The sequence below is a fragment of the Pan paniscus genome, chromosome 2 (assembly GCF_029289425.2).
Source record: "Pan paniscus chromosome 2, NHGRI_mPanPan1-v2.0_pri, whole genome shotgun sequence".
NCBI classification, from domain to species: Eukaryota; Metazoa; Chordata; class Mammalia; order Primates; family Hominidae; genus Pan; species Pan paniscus.
In genome coordinates, this window is record NC_085926.1 from 194,242,940 (window position 1) to 194,263,280 (window position 20,341).

Sequence of the window (20,341 nt, forward strand, 5' to 3'; positions counted from 1 at the left end):
CAAAAAAAAAAAAAAAAAAAATTATATGGGCATAGTGGTGCATGTTTGTGGTCCCAACTACTCAAGAAACTGAGGTGGAAGGATCATTTGAGCCCAGGAGGTCAAGGCTGAGCCATGTTCATGCCACTGCATTGCAGCCTGGGTGACAGAGCAAAACCCTGTCTCACAGTGGGGGAAAAATGATACAAGGTCTGTAACCTTATCTCATTAGCTGGGAAGACTAAAGTGACATGTCTAAGAACACAGAGTTAAAAAGTATCAAACTCAAGCTAAAATCTAAGTCTTAGCCAAATGCTTCCAATTATCTCAAGATCTTCTATACCTGCACTGTCTAATACAGCAACCATTATCCACAAGTGGCTACTGAAGCACCTGAAATCTTGCTACTCCAAATGGAGAAGGGGTGTAAGTATAAAATACAAACCATATCTTGAAGACTCAACACCAAATAAATGCAGATCATCTCATTATTTTTGTATTAGTTATATAGATATATTGATTTAACCAAATACATTATTAAAGTTAATTTCATCTATTTTGATTAATCTTTTTAAATGTGGCTACTGGAAAAATTTAAATTATGTGTACAGCTTACAATATATTTCTACTGAACAGTATAGTTTGTTTGTTTTGTTTTGTTTGAGACGGAGTCTAGCTCTATTGTTCAGGCTGGAGTGTAATGGTGTGATCTTGGCTCACTGCAGTCTCCGCTACCCGGGTTCAAGTGATTCTCCTGCCTCAGCCTCCCGAGTAGCTGGGATTACAGGTGCCCGCTGCCACACCTGGCTAATTTTTTGTATTTTTAGGAGAGACAGGGTTTCACCATGTTGGCCAGGCTGGTCTCAAACTCCTGACCTCAGGTGATCCGCCGGCCTCAGCCTCCCAAAGTGCTGGGATTATAGGCATGAGCTACTGCCCCCAGCCGGTTTTACCTTTTTTTAAATGTCTTAATTCATTATAACCCAATTCCTTTCCCTCAACAACCCACACTACAAAAGTAAAATTCTACAAAACTTCTGATTAACTCTCCTTCTCACCTGCCAGAAAATGAAATGTTCCCGGATAATATTCTTCACAGCTTCGTTGCTCCACACATCGCGGTTGAGGCACTGACATGCAAAGTCTTGAACATTTTGAATGTTTATCATCAGCCACTTATTTTGCATCTGGCCACACTCTTTAGCCTGCAAGAGTAAAGTTACACATTTGTTAGAAATAATTTCTATTTAGTGACAGATGTTTCCGTAGTTGTTCAGAGGTTGTTGTCTTTCATTAAAAATACTAAGTTTTTGCCAGATATGACATCTAGAGTTTTCAGCATTTATACATTCTATATATTTACTTCGCATATGCATGTATAGCTATACTGTCCATTTCAAGCACTTCTCAAATTTAAATGAACTCATTTCTCTTTTATCCAGTTATTTGTTATAATGGCTGATTCTTTCTTTCCTTTCTTTCTTTCTTTCTTTTTTTTTTTTTTTTTTTTTTTTTGAGACAGAGTCTAACTCTATTGCCCAGGCTAGAGTGCAGTGGGGCAGTCTCGGCTCACTGCAACCTCCACCTCCTGAGTTCAAGTGATTCTCTCGCCGCAGCCTCCCAAGTAGTTGGGATTAAAGGCGTGCCCCAACACGCCTGGCTGATTTTTGTATTTTTAGTAGAGAGGGGGTATCAACATGTTGGCCAGGCTGGTCTCGAACTTCTGACCTCAAATGACCCGTCCACCTTGGCCTCCCAAAATGCTGGAATTACAGGTGTGACTCATCATGACCGGTAATGGCTGAATTTTTAATGTATGTTTAAACATCTTTACCTGAAAAGGATTCAACAAACTTAAGATCAACAAGTCACATAATTTTATTCTCTTGCAACCTCCATCAACAATTTTTTTTTTTTTGAGACGAGCTTTGCTCTTGTTGCCTAAGTCGGAGAACAATGGCACAATCTCAGCTCACTACAGCCTCCACCTACTAGGTTCAAGTGATTCTTCTGCCTTAGCCTACCGAGTAGCTGGGATTACAGGTGTGTGCCACCACGCCTGACTAATTTTTTATATATTTTTAGTAAAGAGACGGGGTTTCACCATGTTGGCCAGGCTGGTCTCAAACTCCTGACCTCAGGTGACGCACCCATCTCAGCCTCCCAAAGTGCTGGGATCATAGGCGTGAGCCACCGCGCCCAGCCAATTATACTTCTTTTTAATGAATGCAATTGGTGTGTATATTTTACTTTGTTTTCTTCAACATCATTTCTGGAACATTTTTAAACTGAGATTAAATCATATTAATCTCAGTTATTAGGCATATATGCTGTTTTGGAGAATCACCCTAAACATTTTAGTAAAAACTGCTGAGAGTTTTTTCTCTTAAGAGTTGTCTTCCTAGGAGTAGATTCCAAAAATTGGGATTACAAGGTCAAAGAATGTTTGAGAATGATCCTCAAACAACTCTACGATTCGTACAACAGATATGGATACATCAATCGTTAGTGCGTACTTTTTGCCTGTCAGTCCCTTGTCAGCATAAAGACCCATGAAATGCTGCTGAGTGGAAAACAATGGCAGAAAAGCAAATAAGCAAATGCTGCCTCAAATCTTTGCCTAGGAAAGAACAGTGACACGAAACCATAGTTTTGGAATAAATTTATCCTAGAACAGTATTCTTTTCCAAATCAGTGTGACATGGGAAAATCTTAAGAATCAATGAATTTGGTGTAATAACAATCCAAGAACATACTGGACATCATTTTGTGGGTACTGAAAAATGTGAGACTGAGAATATCTTCTGTTTTAAGAAGGTCTACATCATCTCACAAATAGCTTTTTTTTTGTATGAATCCCCCAGAATAAATTATTTTCTTTTTTGTTTTTTATATTTTTTGTAGAGACAGGGGTTTCACTATGTTAGCCAGGCTGGTTTGGAACACCTAGCCTCAAATGATCCTCCTGCCCTGGCCTCCAAAAGTCCTGGGATTACAGGTGTCAGTCACCCTACTCAGCCCCAGAATAAATTATCTTCTAATATTTGCTTACTGATTCCATGGGTGAAAACCCAAGGTCTAAAAAGAAATATCCTCATATTGTGCCAGGAAGCCACATTTAACTGGTCAAAGGCTTATTTTAAAATATACAAATATAATAATTCCTTGCTTATAGGAAGTAATATTTCCATTTACTTCCTTATAGGACAAAGATTAAAAAAGTGAATGATAAATGAATAATTAAGCTACTTTAACTACAGAAACAGTATTTGAAAATAAACGGAAAAATGACCATACGTTCTAGAGATAGACTAGAGCGCACATATTCCTACAGCAGGGTAAATTTACATAAGTCTGCCCCAAAAACAATGACAAGAAAAAAATGTACACAACTGAAAATGAATAAAAGTCCAGAGTTTAAAATGGAAGAGTCACTTTTTTTTTTCGCTTTTAAAAATTTGTTTACTCACATTCATGCTTTCATTATCTCAGATTTATTCATTCAACAAATACTGAGTACCTATCATGTTTCAGGTACAGTTATAGATATTAAAGTTATAGCAGTTCTAAAATATAAAAATCCTTGCCTTCGTGAAGCTTCCAATGGGGGAGAAACCTAATACTAGCAAAAGAAACTTGGAAATGATACTAACCACATTGAAGATACTGTTAAAAAATTGTTACTGCTAAAAGGAAGGGTGCAAAGACACAATTTTCAAACAAAACAACAATATTGGGAGGGAATAAAAGAGTCTTGAATAGGCCAGGTGCAGTGGCTCACACCTGCAATCCCAGCACTTTGGGAGGCCGAGGTGGGTGAATCACCTGAGGTCAGGAGTTCAAGACCAGCCTGGTCAACATGGTGAAACCCCATCTCTACTAAAAACACAAAATTAGCCAGGCATGGTGGTGAGCACCTGTAATCCCAGCTACTCAGGAGGCTGAGGCAGGAGAATTGCTTGAACCTGGGCGGCAGAGGTTGCAGTGAGCCAAGATCGTGCCATTGCACTCCAGCCTGGCCAACAGAGTGAGACTCTGCCAAAAAAGAGAAAAGAAAGAAAAGAAAGAAAAGAAAGAAAAGAAAGAAAGAAAGGAAGGAAGGAAGGAAGGAAGGAAGGAAAAGAAAAGAAAAGAAAAGAAGGAAGAAAAAAAGGAAGGAGGGAAGGAAGGAAGGAAGGGAAGAAGGGAGGGAGGGAGGGAGGGAGGGAGGAAGGAAGGAAGGAAGGGAAAGGAAAGGAAAAAGGAGAGGAAGAAAGAAGAGTCTTGAATAAGTCTAGAGATCTCATGTACAACATGAGGACTATACTTAATAATATCGTATTATACATTGAAAATGTGCTGAGAGCAGATTATTAGGTGCTGTTACCACACACACACACACACACACACACACACACACACGTAAAAAGACAATTATGGAAGGTAAGGACAGGTTAATTTGCTTGACTGTAGTAATCATTTTACTATGTATATCCAATCTTCATGTTATACATCTTAAATATGTACAGTAGTCTGGAGCAGTGGCTCACACCTATAATCCCACTGCCTTGGGAGGCCAAGACAGGAGGATTGCTTAAGGCAAGGAGTTCGAGACCACCCTGGGCAACACAGCAAGACCCCATCTCTAAAAAGATTTAAAATAATTGAATATATGCAATTTAAAAAGAGAGAGTCTTAAAAATAATCTAAGTATACCAATTATGTGAATCAAGGACTGGAGGTGAGAGTGGGCCATGAGAAAAATAATCTCCTCATGGAAGATTTATCATTGAAGAAGATTACTGGAATCCTTGGAATCTATTAGGTTGTTCTGAATCAACATTTCAAAGCCATTATAATGGAGACCCCAGAGTAAAACAGCGGGAGACTAACGTCTCTCCCAGTACCAGCCAGATCAGGAAGGCATGATAAAAAAGGATTTAGGCCTGGCATGGTGGCTCATGCCTGTAATCCCAGCACTTTGGGAGGCCGATGTGGGCTGATCATTTGAGCCCAAGAGTTCAAGACCAGCCTGGTCAACATGGCGAAACCCCATCTCTACTAACGATACTAAAATTAGACGAGCGTGGTGGCGCATGCCTGTAATCCCATCTACTTGGGTAGCTGAGGTACAAGTATTGCTTGAATCTGGCAGGCAGAGGTTGCAGTGAGCTGGGATCATGCCACTGCAGTCCAGCCTAGGCAACAGGGCAAGACTGCCTCAAAAAAAGAAAGAAAAAGAAAATGAAGGATTTGAACAAATTTAATATGTTTCAGTAAGTATATATGCATAAAGTCGAGAAGAAAATATATTAAAATATACACAGTACTTTTTTATGGAAATGGAAATTACAATTTTATTTTTCCTTGTTCATTTTCTAAATTTCAATGATTTGTCTAATTTGAATAAAACTAAATGTAAACAATATAAAGTTTAATCAGAAAAATGTTATATATTGCCAGGGGCAGTGGCTCTTGCCTGTAATCACAGCACTTTGGGAGGCCGAGGTGGGTGGATCACCTGAGGTCAGGAGTTCGAGACCAGCTTGACCAATATGGTGGTGAAACCTCGTCTCTACTAAAATTTAAAAAATTAGCCAGGCGTGGTGGTGTGTACCTATAGTCCCAGCTACTCGGGAGGGTGAGACAGGAGAATCGCTTGAACCCAGGAGGCGGAGGTTGCAGTGAGCTGAGATCGCGCCACTGCACTCTGGCCTGGGCGACAGAGCGAGATTCTGTCTCAAAAAAAAAAAAAAAAAAAAAGAAAAGAAAAAGGAAAAATTAGTTACTAAGTAGGCTCTTCTTCACATTTTCGGCTACATATTTTCACTTGCATTTATATTAAATACTTATGAAATTAACAAAATATTCTTAGTAATTAGAGCTAGGTGCATGTGTAATGGGATACCAATTTAAAATGTGGGTTTTTTTTCCTCATGAAATAAGAAATATTGGCCGGGTCCAGTGGCTCACACTGGTAATCTCAGAACTCTGGGAGGCCAAGGCTGGTTGATCACTGGAGCTCAGGAGTTCAAGACCAATCTGGGCAACGTGGCAAAACCTCATCTCTACAAAAAATACAAAATTTAGCCAGGTATGGTGGCACACGCCCATAATCCAGGCTACCTGGGGGACTAAGTTGGGCAGATCACTTGAACCCAGGAAGTTGGGGCTGCAGTGAGCCGAGATCGTGCCACTGCACTCCAGCCTGGGTGACAGAGTGAGACTCTGTCTCAAAAAAAAAAAAAAAGGAAGAAATATTACCGAAATTGTTCTGATTCTTTCTGTACAAGATTCCTTCTGGCATAATCATGATTTCACAAAGGATAATTAATTAAACTGCTTTAGACCCCGTGGACACACAACAGTCAAGAAAACGAAGGCCCTGTGTTCACACAGCTTACAGCATGGTGGGGAAAGAGGAAAACGTAGGAAACATTCCCTTGCCCAGGTCAGACCATTTGGCCTCAGTGCTCTGCTCACTCAGCTGGTCTTCTTGGCGGTACCAGCTCTTTCCAACATCAGTATGCTCACACTGTATTTTCCCTCAGACCTCCCCATCGTTCGCATTCCCTCGCTTCACTAAGGTTTCTATTCATATCTCATCCTTTCAGAAATCTTCCCTAATCTTCCTAATACAGTCCTTTCTCTTCACAATTATAAACATATGTGGAACCTACGAAATCAATCTGGCTTTCAATTTGGCTGTAAGAAGAAACTGAATTTGGCAACATGGACACATCTACTTGCAAAGGACACTAGAAATTTCCAGATGCTTAACTCAATTCAGACCACACACATCAAATGGCCCTGAACAAAATACAGCCCCCCTCTCTCCTTCCCTTATTGTATTTTATTCTCCTTTTTTTTTCTTTTGAGACAGGGTCTCCCTGTGTTGCTCAGGGTGGAGGGCAATGGCACCACCACAACTCACTGCAGCCTCAACCTCCTGGGCTCAAGCGATCCTCCTACCCCAGCCTCCTGAGTAGCTGCTGGGGACCACAGGTGTGCACCACCACGTCCAGCTAATTTTTTCGACTTTTTGTAGAGACAGAGTTCCACCATATTGCCCAGGCTGGTCTCGAACTCCTGGGCTCAAGTAATCTACTCCCTTCAGCCTCCCACCAAAGTGCTGGGATTACAGGCATGAGCCACTGCATCCAGCTACATTTTATTCTTTCTCCAAGCAACTACTATAACTTGAAATCAATGTCACACTCTCTCTCTCCATCAAAGACAAACATATGTATTATATTCACTATTATATATATGTGTTTGTTTTACGTTATTTGTTTATAGTCTGTTTCTCCTACTAGATTATAAACGCTACAATGGCAAGGATTTTATATAATTTACCACTATCTCCCTGTGGCAGAAACTGCTTATAGGTACCAAATAACCCATTCTCCCCTTGTCCCTCTTACTTATAGAACCTCCAGTTTTTAACTAAGCATCTGGATTTCCTAGTGTCCCTTGCAAATGGGTGTAGCCATGCTACCAAGTTATAGTAGATGGAATGTAGACAGAAGTGCTGGGTACAACTTCTAGGTTGTTCCCTTCAAGGGAAATGTGTACCCTTATCAGCTCCTCCCTCTTCCATGTTGTTTATTTTTTTTTAAGTGAAAGCAAGTTTATTAAGAAAGTAAAGGAATAAAGTATGGCTATTCCATAGGCAGAGCAGCCCAAGGGCTGCTGGTTGCCAATTTTTATGTTTATTTCTTGCTTATATGCTAATCAAGGAGTGGATTACTTATGAGTTTTCCAGGAAAAGGTTGGGCAGTTCCGAGAACTGAGGGCTCCTCCCCCTTTTTAGACGATACAGGGCAACTTCCTGATGTTGCCATGGCATTTGTAAACTGCCACTGCACTGGTGGGAGTGGAGCAGTGAGGATAACCAGGTCACCCTCATCACCATGTTGGTTTTGGGGGATTTTAGCCACAGCTTCTTTCCATGTTGGTTTTGGTGGATTTTAGCCAACTTCTTTCCATGTTGGTTTTGGGGGATTTTAGCCACAGCTTCTTTCCATGTTGGTTTTGGTGGATTTTAGCCAGTTTCTTTCCATGTTGGTTTTGGTGGATTTTAGCCAGCTTCTTTCCATGTTGGTTTTGGGGGATTTTAGCCAGCTTCTTTCCATGTTGGTTTTGGGGGATTTTAGCTTCTTTACTGCAACATGTTTCATCAGCAAGGCCTTCATGACCAGTTTCTTGTGCTGACCTCCTATCTCATCCCATGACTTAGAATGTCTAACCTTCTGGGAATGCAGCCCACTAGGTCTCAGCCTTATTTTACTGAGCCCCTATTCAAAATGGAGTTGCTCTGTTTTAAATGCTTCTGACATTTCCTCCCTCCCTTTTACAAGAGAACCCTTAATCCTAAGGGTTGTAGAGGGAAAAAGATTCAACTTCTGTAACTTCTTCATGCTTAATAGGGATGATGATATTCCTGTCTATTAGATCTCTTGCATTCAGAGTAGAGAGGACCTCAGTCTGAAAGCATCTGTATGGCGAGCGCCATTCCTAACTCTTGAGTCCCAACAGAAGGTGGTATCCTTCAGCCAACTGGTGCTCACAGATGATTTTCCTTTGGGTCAGGGGTATCTTCGGTATCATCCCTTCTGTGATTCGCCAGAAAGATGTTACTGGGCCCCACCACTTAACCAAAGTTAGCCTTTGGGTTGGTGGTTTCCTCAGTATTGTCCCTTCTGTGGTCGCCAGAATGTTACCGGAAAGGGGTCCGGATCCAGATCCCAAGAGAGGGTTCTTGGATCTAGTGCAGGAAAGAATTCAGGGCGAGCCTATAGAGTAAAGTGAAAGCAGGTTTATCAAGAATGTGAAGGTCACGCCTGTAATCCCAGCACTTTGGGAGGCCAAGGCGGGTGGATCACGAGGTCAGGAGATCGAGACCATCCTGGCTACCAGGGTGAAACCACATCTCTATTAAAAAATACAAAAAATTAGCTGAGCGTGGTGGTGGGCGCCTGTGGTCCCAGCTACTCAGGAGGCTGAGGAAGGAGAATGGAGTGAACCTAGGAGGTGGAGCGTGCAGTGAGGCGAGATAGCGCCACTGCAGTCCAGCCTGGGCGAAAGAGCGAGATTTCATCTCAAAAAAAAAAAAAAAAAAAAAAAAAGAATGTGAAGGAATGAAGAACAGCCACTCCATAGGCAGAGGAGCCTTCCATGCTGTTTAGTAAGCAAACATGGTGGTAAGGCAACTTGAATCATGCAGACAAGGGCAAGCAAGACCTAGGAGATGGCAGAACAAGACAGAAAACAATTCTGCAACTCTAATAACTTTACAGAGCTAATCATCCTAATAGCCTGGACTTCCATCTTGCTTAAGCTACTGTTTGTTTGTGGTGGGGTGTTCCAAGATGGCCAAATAGGAGCAGCTCCAGTCTGCAGCTCCCAGCATGATCAATGCAGAAGACGGACAATTTCTGCATTTCCAACTGAGGTACCTGGTTCATCTCACTGGGACTGGGTGGAGAGCGGGTGCAGCCCATGGAGGGCGAGCTGAAGCAGGGCAGCGTGACGCCTCACCTGGGAAGTGCAAGGGGTCGGGGAAATCATTTCCCTTTCCTAGCCAAGGGAAGCCGTGACAGACTATCTGGAAAAACGGGGCACTCCCACCCAAATACCGCATTTTCCCCAAGGTCTTAGCAATTGGCAAGCAAGGTGATTCTCTTTCGTACCTGGCTTGGCAGGTCCCACGCCCATGGAGCCTTGCTCACTGCCAGCGCAGCAGTCAGAGATTGATCTGTGAGGTGGCAGCCTGGCTGAGGGAGGGGCGTCCGCCATTGCTGAGGCTTGAATAGGTAAACAAAGCGGCTGGGAAGCTTGAACTGGGCAGAGCCCACCACAGCTCAACAAGGCCTACTGCCCCTAAACTCCACCTCTGTGGGCAGGGCATAGCTGAACAAAAGGCAGCAGACAACTTCTGCAGACTTAAACGTCCCTGTCTAACAGCTCTGAAGAGAGCAGTGGTTCTCCCAGCATGGTGTTTGAGCTCTGAGAACGGACAGATGGCCTCCTCAAGTGGGTCCCTGACTCCCGTGTAGCCTAACTGGGAGACACCTCCCAGCAGGGGCCGACAGACACCTCATACAGGCGGCTGCCCCTCTGGGACGAAGCTTCCAGAGGAAGGCTCAGGCAGCAATATTTGCAGTTCTGCAGCTTCTGCTGGTGATACCCAGGCAAACAGGGTCTGGAGTGAAACTCCTGCAAACTCCAACAGACCTACAGCTGAGGGACCTGACTGTTAGAAGGAAAACTAACAAACAAAAAGGAATAGCATCTACATCAACAAAAAGGTCATCTACACCAAAATCCCATCTGTAGGTCACCAACATCAAAGACCAAAGGTAGATAAAACCACAAAGATGGGGAGAAACCAGAGCAGAAAAGATGAAAATTCTAAAAATCAGAGCGCCTCTTCTCCTCCAAAGGATCGCAACTCCTTGCCAGCAACGGAACAAAGCTGGATGGAGAATGACTTTGACAAGTTGACAGAAGTAGTCTTCCAAAGGTCGGTAATAACAAACTTCTCCGAGCTAAAGGAGGATGTTCGAACCCATCGCAAGGAAGCTAAACACCTTGAAAAAAGATTAGATGAATTGCAAACTAGAATAAACAGTGTAGAGAAGAACTTAAATGACCTGATGGAGCTGAAAACCACAGCACGAGAACTTCGTGACGCTTGCATAAGCTTCAATAGCTGATTTGATCAAGTGGAAGGAAGGGTATCAGTGAGTGAAGATCAAATTAATGAAATAAAGTGAGAAGACAAGGTTAGAGAAAAAAGAGTAAAAAGAAACAAACAAAGCCTCCAAGAAATATGAGACTATGTAAAAAGACCAAATCTACGTTTGATTGGTGTACCTGAAAGTGATGGGGAGAATGGAACCAAGTTGGAAAACACTCTTCAGGACATTATCCAGGAGAACTTCCCCAACCTAGCAAGGCAGGCCAACATTCAAATTCAGGAAATACAGAGAACACCACAAAGATACTCCTCAAGAAAAGCAACCCCAAGACACATAATTGTCAGATTCACCAAGGCTGAAATGAAGGGAAAAGTGTTAAGGGCAGCCAGAGAGAAAGGTCGAGTTACCCACAAAGGGAAGCCCATCAGACTAACAGCAGATATCTCTGCAGAAACCCTACAAGCCAGAAGAGTGGGGGCCAATATTCGACATTCTTAAAGAAAAGAATTTTCAACCCAGAATTTCATATCCAGCCAAACTAAGCTTCATAAGTGAAGGAGAAATAAAATACTTTACAGACAAGAAAATGCTGAGACATTTTGTCACCACCAGGCCTGCCTTACAAGAGCTCCTGAAGGAAGCACTAAACATGGAAAGAAACAACTGGTGCCAGCCACTGCAAAAACATGCCAAATTGTAAAGACCATTGATGCTAGGAAGAAACTGCATCAACTAATGGGCAAAATAACCAACTAACATCATAATGACAGGATCAAATTCACACACAATAATATTAACCTTAAATGTAAATGGGCTAAATGCCCCAATTAAAAGACACAGACTGGCAAATTGGATAAAGAGTTAAGACCCATCAGTGTGCTGTATTCAGGAGACCCATCTCACATGCAAAGACACACATAGGCTCAAAATAAAGGGATGGAGGAAGATCTACCAAGCAAATGGAAAGCAAAAAAAATGCAGGGGTTGGCCGGGCACAATGGCTCATGCCTGTAATCCCAGCACTTTGGGAGGCCAAGGCAGGTGGATCACGAGGTCAGGAGATTGAGACCATCCTGGCTAACATGGTGAAACCCCGTCTCTACTAAAAATACAAAAAAATTAGCCGGGCGTGGTGGCAGGCGCCTATAGTCCCAGCTACTCGGGAGGCTGAGGTGGGAGAATGGCATGAACCCAGGAGGCAGAGCTTGCAGTGAGCCCAGATCGTACCACTGCACTCCAGCCTGGGCCACAAAGCAAGACTCCATCTCCAAAAAAAAAAAAAAAGAAAGAAAGAAAAAAACACAGGGGTTGCAATCCTAGTCTCTGATAAAACAGACTTTAAACCAACAAAAATCAAAAGAGACAAAGAAGGCCATTACATATTGGTAAAGGGGTCAATTCAACAAGAAAAGCTAACTATCCTAAATATATATGCATCCAAATTCAAAAAGCAAGTCCTTAGAGACCTACAAAGAAGAGACTTAGACTCCCACACAATAATAATGGGAGAATTTAACACCCCACTGTCAATATTAGACAGATCAATGAGACAGAAAGTTAACAAGGATATCCACGACCTGAACTCAGCTCTGCAGCAAGCAGACCTAATAGACATCTACAGAACTCTCCACCCCAAATCAACAGAATATACATTTCTTCTCAGCACCACATCACACTTATTCCAAAACTGACCACATAGTTGGAAGTAAAGCACTCCTCAGCAAATGCAAAAGAACAGAAATCACAACAAACTGTCTCTCAGACCACAGTGCAATCAAATTAGAACTCAGGATTAAGAAACTCATTCAAAACTGCACAACTACATGGAAACTGAACAACCTGCTCCTGAATGACTACTGGGCACATAACGAAATGAAGGCAGAAATAAAGATGTTCTTTGAAACCAATGGAACAAAGACACAACGTAACAGAATCTCTGGGACACACTTAAAGCAGTGTGTAGAGGGAAACTCATAGCACTAAATGCCCACAAGAGAAAGCAGGAAAGATCTAAAATTGACACCCTAACATCACAATTAAAAGAACTAGAGAAGCAAGAGCAAACACATTCAAAAGCTAGCAGAAGGCAAGAAATAACTAAGATCAGAGCAGAACTGAAGGAGATAGAGACATAAAAAACCCTTCAAAAAATCAATGAATCCAAGAGCTGGTTTTTTGAAAAGATCAACAAAATTGATAGACCACTAGCAAGACTAATAAAGAAGAAAAGAGAGAAGAATCAAATAGACGCAATAAAAAATGATCAAGGTGGTATCACCACTGATCGCACAGAAATACAAACTACCACCAGATAATACTATAAACACCTCTATGCAAATAAACTAGAAAATATAGAAGAAATGGGCAAATTCCTGGACACATACACCCTCCCAAGACTAAACCAGGAAGAAGTTGAATCTCTGAACAGACCAATAACAGGCTCTGAAATTGAGGCAATAATTAACAGCCTAACAACCAAAAAAAGTCCAGGACCAGACGGATTCACAGCCAAATTCTACCAGAGGTACAAAGAGGAGCTGGTACCATTCCTTCTGAAACTATTCCAATCAACAGAAAAAAAGGGAATCCTCCCTAACTCATTTTATGAGGCCAACATCATCCTGATACCAAAGCCTGGCAGAGACACAACAAAAAAGGAGAATTTTAGACCAATATCCCTGATGAACATTGATGCGAAAATCCTCAATAAAATACTCGCAAACCGAATCTAGCAGCACATGAAAAAGCTTATCCACCATGATCAAGTCGGCTTCATCCCTGGGATGCAAGGCTGGTTCAACATATGCAAATCAATAAACATAATCCATCATATAAACAGAACCAACGACAAAAACCACGATTATCTCAACAGATGCAGAAAAGACCTTCGACAAAATTCAACAGCCCTTCACGCTAAAAATTCTCAATAAACTAGGTATTGATGGAACGTATCTCAAAATAATAAGAGATATTTATGGCAAACCCACAGCCAATACCATACTGAATGGGCAAAAACTGGAAGCATTCCCTTTGAAAACCGGCACAAGACAAGGATGCCCTCTCTCACCACTCCTATTCAACATAGTGTTGGAAGTTCTGGCCAGGGCAATCAGGCAAGAGAAATAAATAAAGGGTATTCAATTAGGAAATGAGGAAGTCGCTCTCCCTCTCCCTCTCCCCTTTGCACGGTCTCCCTCTGATGCTGAGCGGAGGCTGGACTGTACTGCCGCCATCTCGACTCACTGCAACCTCCCTGCCTGATTCTCCTGCCTCAGCCTGCCGAGTGCCTGGGATTGCAGGCGCGCGCCACCACGCCTGACTGGTTTTCGTATTTTTTGGTGGAGACGGGTTTTCGCCGTGTTGGCCAGGCTGGTCTCCAGCTCCTGACCGTGAGTGATCTGCCAGCCTCGGCCTCCCGAGGTGCCGGGATTGCAGACGGAGTCTCGCTCAGTCAGTGCTCAATGTTGCCCAGGCTGAAGTGCAGTGGCGTGATCTCGGCTCGCTACAACCTCCACCTCCCAGCCGCCTGCCTTGGCCTCCCAAAGTGCCGAGATTGCAGCCTCTGCCCGGCCGCCACCCCGTCTAGGAAGTGAGGAGCGCCTCTGCCCGGCCACCCATCATCCGGGATGTGGGGAGCGCCTCTGCCCCGCCACCCCGTCTGAGATGTGAAGAGCGCCTCTGCCCGGCGGCGACCCCGTCTGGGAACTGAGAAGTGTCTCTGCCCCACCGCCACCCCGTCTGGGAGGTGAGGAGCCTCTCTGACTGGCTGCCCCCTCTGAGAAGTGAGGAGCCCCTCCACCCAGCAGCCGCCCCATCTGGGAAGTGAGGAGCCCCTCCGCCCGGCAGCCGCCCATCAGGGAGGTGGGGGGCAGCCCCTGCCCGGCCAGCCACCCCGTCTGGGAAGGGGGGGGCGCCTCTGCCCGGCCGCCCCGTCTGGGAAGTGAGGAGCCCCTCTGCCCAGCCGCCACCCCGTCTGGGAGGTGTACCCAATAGCTCATTGAGAACGGGCCATGATGACCATGGCGGTTTTGTCGAATAGAAGGGGGGGAAATGTGGGGAAAGGAAGGAGAGATCGGATTGTTACTGTGTCTGCGTAGAAAGAGGTGGACATAGGAGACTCCATTTTGTTCTGTACTAAGAGAAATTCTTCTGCCTTGGGATGCTGTTTATCTATGACCTTACCCCCAACCCCATGCTCTCTGAAACATGTGCTGTGTCCACTAAGGGTTAAATGGATGAAGGGTGGTGCAAGATGTGCTTTGTTAAACAGATGCTTGAAGGCAGCATACTCGTTAAGAGTCATCACCACTCCCTAATCTCAAGTACCCAGGGACACAAACACTGTGGAGGGCTGCAGGGCCCTCTGCCTAGGAAAACCAGAGACCTTTGATCACATGTTTATCTGCTGACCTTCCCTCCACTATTGTCCTATGACCCTGCCACATCCCCCTCTCCGAGAAACACCCAAGAATGATTAATAAATACTAAAAAAAAAAAAAAAAAAAAAAAAGGAAATGAGGAAGTCAAATTGTCCCTGTTTGCAGATGACATGATTGTATATTTAGAAAGCCCCATCGTCTCAGCCCAAAATCTCCTTAAGCTGATAAGCAACTTCAGCAAAGTCTTAGGATACAAAATCAATGTGCAAAAATCACAAGCATTCCTATACACCATTAACAGACAAAGAGCCAAATCATGAGTGAACTCCCATTCACAATTGCTACAAAGAGAATAAAATACCTAGAAATCCAACTTACAAGGGATGTGAAGGACCTCTTTAAGGAGAACTACTAACCACTGCTCAACGAAATAAAAGAGGACACAAACAAATGGAAGAACATTCCATGCTCATGGGTAGGAAGAATCAATACCTGAAAATGGCCATATTGCCCAAAGTAATTTATAGATTCAATGCCAACCCCATCAAGTTACCAACGACTTTCTTCACAGAACTGGAAAAAACTACTTTAAAGTTCGTATGGAACCTAAAAAGAGCCCACATTGCCAAGACAATCCTAAGCAAAAAGAACAAAGCTGGAGGCATCACGCTACCTGACTTCAAACTATACTACAAGGCTACAGTAACCAAAACAGCATGGTGCTGGTACCAAAACAGATATACAGACCAATGGAACAGAACAGAGGCCTCAGAAATAACACCACACATCTACAACCATCTGATCTTTGACAAACCTGACAAAAACAAGAAATGGGGAAAGGATTCCCTATTTAATAAATGGTGCTGGGAAAACTGGCTAGCCATAGGTAGAAAGCTGAAACTGGATCCCTTCCTTACACCTTATACAAAAATTAATTCAAGATGGATTAAAGACTTAAATGTTAGACCTAAAACCATAAAAACCCTAGAAGAAAACCTAGGCAATACCATTCAGGACATAGGCATGGGCAAAGACTTCACAACTAAAACACCAATAGCAATGGCAACAAAAGCCAAAATAGACAAATGGGATCTAATTAAACTAAAGAGCTTCTGCATGGCAAAAGAAACTACCATTAGAGTGAACAGGCAACCTACAGAATGGGAAAAAATTTTTGCAATCTACCCATCTGACAAAAGGCTAATATCCAGAATCTACAAAGAACTCAAACAAATTTACAAGAAAAAAACAAACAACCCCATCGAAAAGTGGGCAAAGGATATGAACAGACACTTCTCAAAAGAAGACATCTATCTATGCAGCGAACAGACACATGAAAAAATGCTCATCATCACTGGTCATCAGAGAAATGCAAATCAAAACCACAATGAGATACCATCTCATGCCAGTTAGAATGGCAATCATTAAAAAGTCAGGAAACAACAGATGCTGGAGAGGATGTAGAGAAATAGGGACGCTTTTACACTGTTGGTGGGAGTGTAAATTAGTTCAACCATTGTGGAAGACAGTGTGGCGATTCCTCAAGGATCTAGAACTAGAATTACCATTTGACCCAGCAATCCTATTACTGGGTATATACCCAAAGGATTATAAATCATGCTACTGTAAAGACACATGCACACGTATGTTTATTGCAGCACTATTCACAACAGCAAAGACTTGGAACCAACCCAAATGTCCATCAATGATAGACTGCATTAAGAAAATGTGGCACATATACAACATGGAATACTATGCAGCCATAAAAAAGGATGAGTTCATGTCCTTTGCAGGGACATGGATGAAGCTGGAAACCATCATTCTCAGCCAACTATCACAAGGACAGAAAACCAAACACCACATGATCTCACTCATAGGCGGGTATTGAACAATGAGATCACTTGGATACAGGGCAGGGAACATCACACACTGGGGCCTGTCGGGGGCTGGGGGGCTGGGGGAGGGATAGCATTAGGAGAAATACCTAATGTAAATGAGTTGATGGGTGCAGCAAACCAACATGGCACATGTATACCTATGTATCAAACCTGCATGTTATGCGAATGTACCCTAGAACTTAAAGTATAATAAAATAAATAAATAAATAAGCTACTGTTTGTTTTTTTCCAGTCTCTCTCACATGCAGTCAAACCTTTACTCTTGATCACCTAGAACTAGGTCCTGCAACACAAGGCCTCAATAACTATGTATTGAGTGAACAAGTGAATTAATCAGTCTCTCTCATCTGGTTAGCATGAGCCAGAAAGAATCCTTGAACATGACCTACCTCTAGTTACACTAGCTTCTAAACCTGTAAAACTGTGGCTCACATTTACATCTAATATGAGGAACAAACCTATGGGCCCTCCTTGGTCAGCCAAAGAGTATCCCTCTAATTTTTAACATTTATCTTTCTAAACTTCAATGACTTAATTTTGCATGTTATCTCCCTAATTGTTATAAAACTAATACATGTATCATTAACCATAATGAAATACCTGCTTTTGGAAGGGAATATTTATTTCATTTAAAGTCTTGCAGATGGTTAAGTATAATATTATCAGTGAAAAAAAAAATGGACTGCTGTAAACACAGGCCATGAAATACAAGGCAAAAAAGGTGATATAACTTAAATTTCAGGGGACAACATCAAAAGAGATTCATATTTTCCCTTAATGACCAAGCAGAAAAGTAACTGCTTTTTCACTCCAAAGTGACCAAACTAAATCAAGCTTAGTTACTGCATTACGTCCTAGAGCAACTCATAAGCTAATAAAAATAGAACACGTGCCAAAACAAACTAAGATCCTTTTCTGCCTTTCATATTGCTGCTATTCTCTCTCAACGGCTGTAGTATCACCAGAATACTAGAAAGGATAGGCAGCTGCCATGTTGAGACCATGAAGGAAAGATGAAGAAAACTGAGGAGACATCTAACCTGACATCTTTGAGCTTATGAATGAACACCAATAATTTCTTCAACTCTAGGCTTATTACTGACAAAAAGAAAGCATTGTTTGGTCAAATTATCATCATTTGGGTTTTCTGTTACATGCAGCCAAACCACTTTCAAGGTTTTCTGATTCAGAAAATTGAAACTGGAGAGCACGCTGATATGGTTTGGAAATTTGTCCCCTCCAAATCTCACACTGAAATGTAATCCCCAGTGTTGGGGGTGGGGCCTCGTAGGTGGTGTTTGGGTCATGGGGGCAGACCCCTAGTGAATGGCTTGACCCCTTGCTCCTCGCACCATGTGCTACACCGGCTTCCCCTTTGCCTTCTGCCATGACTGCAAGCTTCCTGAGGCCTCACCAGAAGCAGATGTCAGCACAATGCTTTCTATACAGCCTGTAGAAACGTTGAGTCAAAATATACCTTTTTCTTTATAAATTGCCCAGTCTCAGGGATTCCTTTCTAGCAATGCAAGCAAACTAACACACAAGCTTACATTGAAATTCCTTCTCCTAAATACTTCATGTATGACAGTGTAAAAGTATATCAAAGGACACATTTTTAAAAAAATAATCATAACATGTTCAAATATACAGCTGATATACATCGGTTGTTTATTTTAAGAAATGGGGTTTCAGCTCATGCCTGTAATCCCAGCACTTTGGGAACCAAGGCAGAAGGATCACTTGACACCAGGAATTTGAGACCAGCCTGGGGGAACACAGCAAGACCCCCTCTCCACAAAATATTTTTAAAATTGGCCAGGTGTGGTAGTGGGTGTCTGTAGCCCTACTTATTTGGGAGGTTAAGACCAGGGGATCAATTGAGACCATAAGTTGGAGGCTGCAGTGAGCCATGATTTTGCCACTGCACTCCATCCCAGGTGACAGAATGAGAACCTGTCTCAAAAAAAAAAGACAAAGGAAAGGGAAAGATAGGGTCTCACTATGTTGCCCAGGCTGGAGTGCAGTGGTTTTCATAGGCATGATCATCACACACCACAGCCTCAAACTCCTGAACTCAAGGGATCCTCCCACCTCAGCCTCCCAAGTAGTAGTTAGTTTGGGGCACCTGTTGGGCTTGATACACATCATTCTTGCAGTTATTCTTTGGCCTACAGGGTCCTAACAGGTAAGACTTAACTGAAGGCTGGGCGCGGTGGCTCACGCCTGTAATCCCAGCACTGTGGGAGGCTGAGGTGGGCAGATCACGAGGTCAGGAGTTTGAGACCAGCCTGGCCAATATGGTGAAACCCCGTCTCTACTAAAAATACAAAAAATTAGCCAGGCGTGGTGGTGCGCACCTGTTTTCCCAGCTACTCAGGAGGCTGAGGCAGGAGAATTACTTGAACCTGGGAGGCGGAGGTTGCAATGAGCTGAGATCGTGCCACTGCACTCCTACGAGACTCCATCTCAAGGAAAAAAAAAAAAAAGACTCAACTGAAATGTAACTGATTTACATCTATGGAAATGCTATTGTAATTCAAAAGAGCATTAACATGTTAATCAACACGAAAAGGCAAGCTGTTTGAACACCTCAACAGAAGAGTATCTAAAATCTTTACTAAACTCCTTCATTTAACATATGTGTTCCTCCTAATGCAAGAGAATGGGTCCCAAGGATTATTAAAAAGAATGATCTTTCCTCTGCCCTAAGTAAGTCTGTAAGTTAGCAGACAACCAAGTAAACATACTCTGGAAAGTTTTTGTTTGGGTTTACTCATGATAAAACCAAGAAGAACTGAGGGTGAATGTGTTCTCCAATTAGAGATATTCTTTTCAAACACACTACGATCCGCACAGAAATATAGACAAAAGACTCCTATCAACAATTTACAAATGGCTAACAAACCACACACACTATTCTCAGTAGTAGTCAAAGATATATGAACAAGTGAGATATTTTAAAAAGCTATCAAAATGGCAAAGATTCTAAAATGACACCGCACAAGGCTAATAAAAGGATTTCATCAATCTCATATACTGCTGGTAGAAATATATTTCATATATTGCTGGTAGAAATATAAATCAATGTAACCTTTAGGCATATCATGTAGATATACTTATTATAATGCCAATTCCCTATACACTGACAATGGTTTTTTGTTCTTATAAAAATAAAAAATGCCACTGAAGGCCAGGTGCAGTGGCTCACACCTATAATCCAAGCAGTTTGGGAGGCTGAGGCAAGAGGATTGCTTGAACCTAGGCATTCGAGACCAGCCTGGGCGACACAGTGAGACCCTGTCTCTACCAAAAAAAAATTTTTAATTAGCTGAGTGTCATGGCACATGCCTATAGCCCTAGCTACGCGGGAGGCTGAGGTGGGAGGATCCCTTGAGCCCAAGAG

General features: G+C 42.6%; 1 protein-coding gene across 1 annotated transcript in view; it reads right to left on the reverse strand.

Moving 5' to 3' along the window:
- The window catches only part of UBXN7 (UBX domain protein 7), an 84,599-nt gene that overhangs the window by 23,065 nt on the left and 41,193 nt on the right, over window positions 1-20,341 (reverse strand). The window contains exon 6 of the mRNA XM_003806418.5: window positions 1,038-1,184. Coding sequence (XP_003806466.2) covers window positions 1,038-1,184 — 147 coding nt within the window. The remainder of the gene's footprint in view (window positions 1-1,037; window positions 1,185-20,341) is intronic.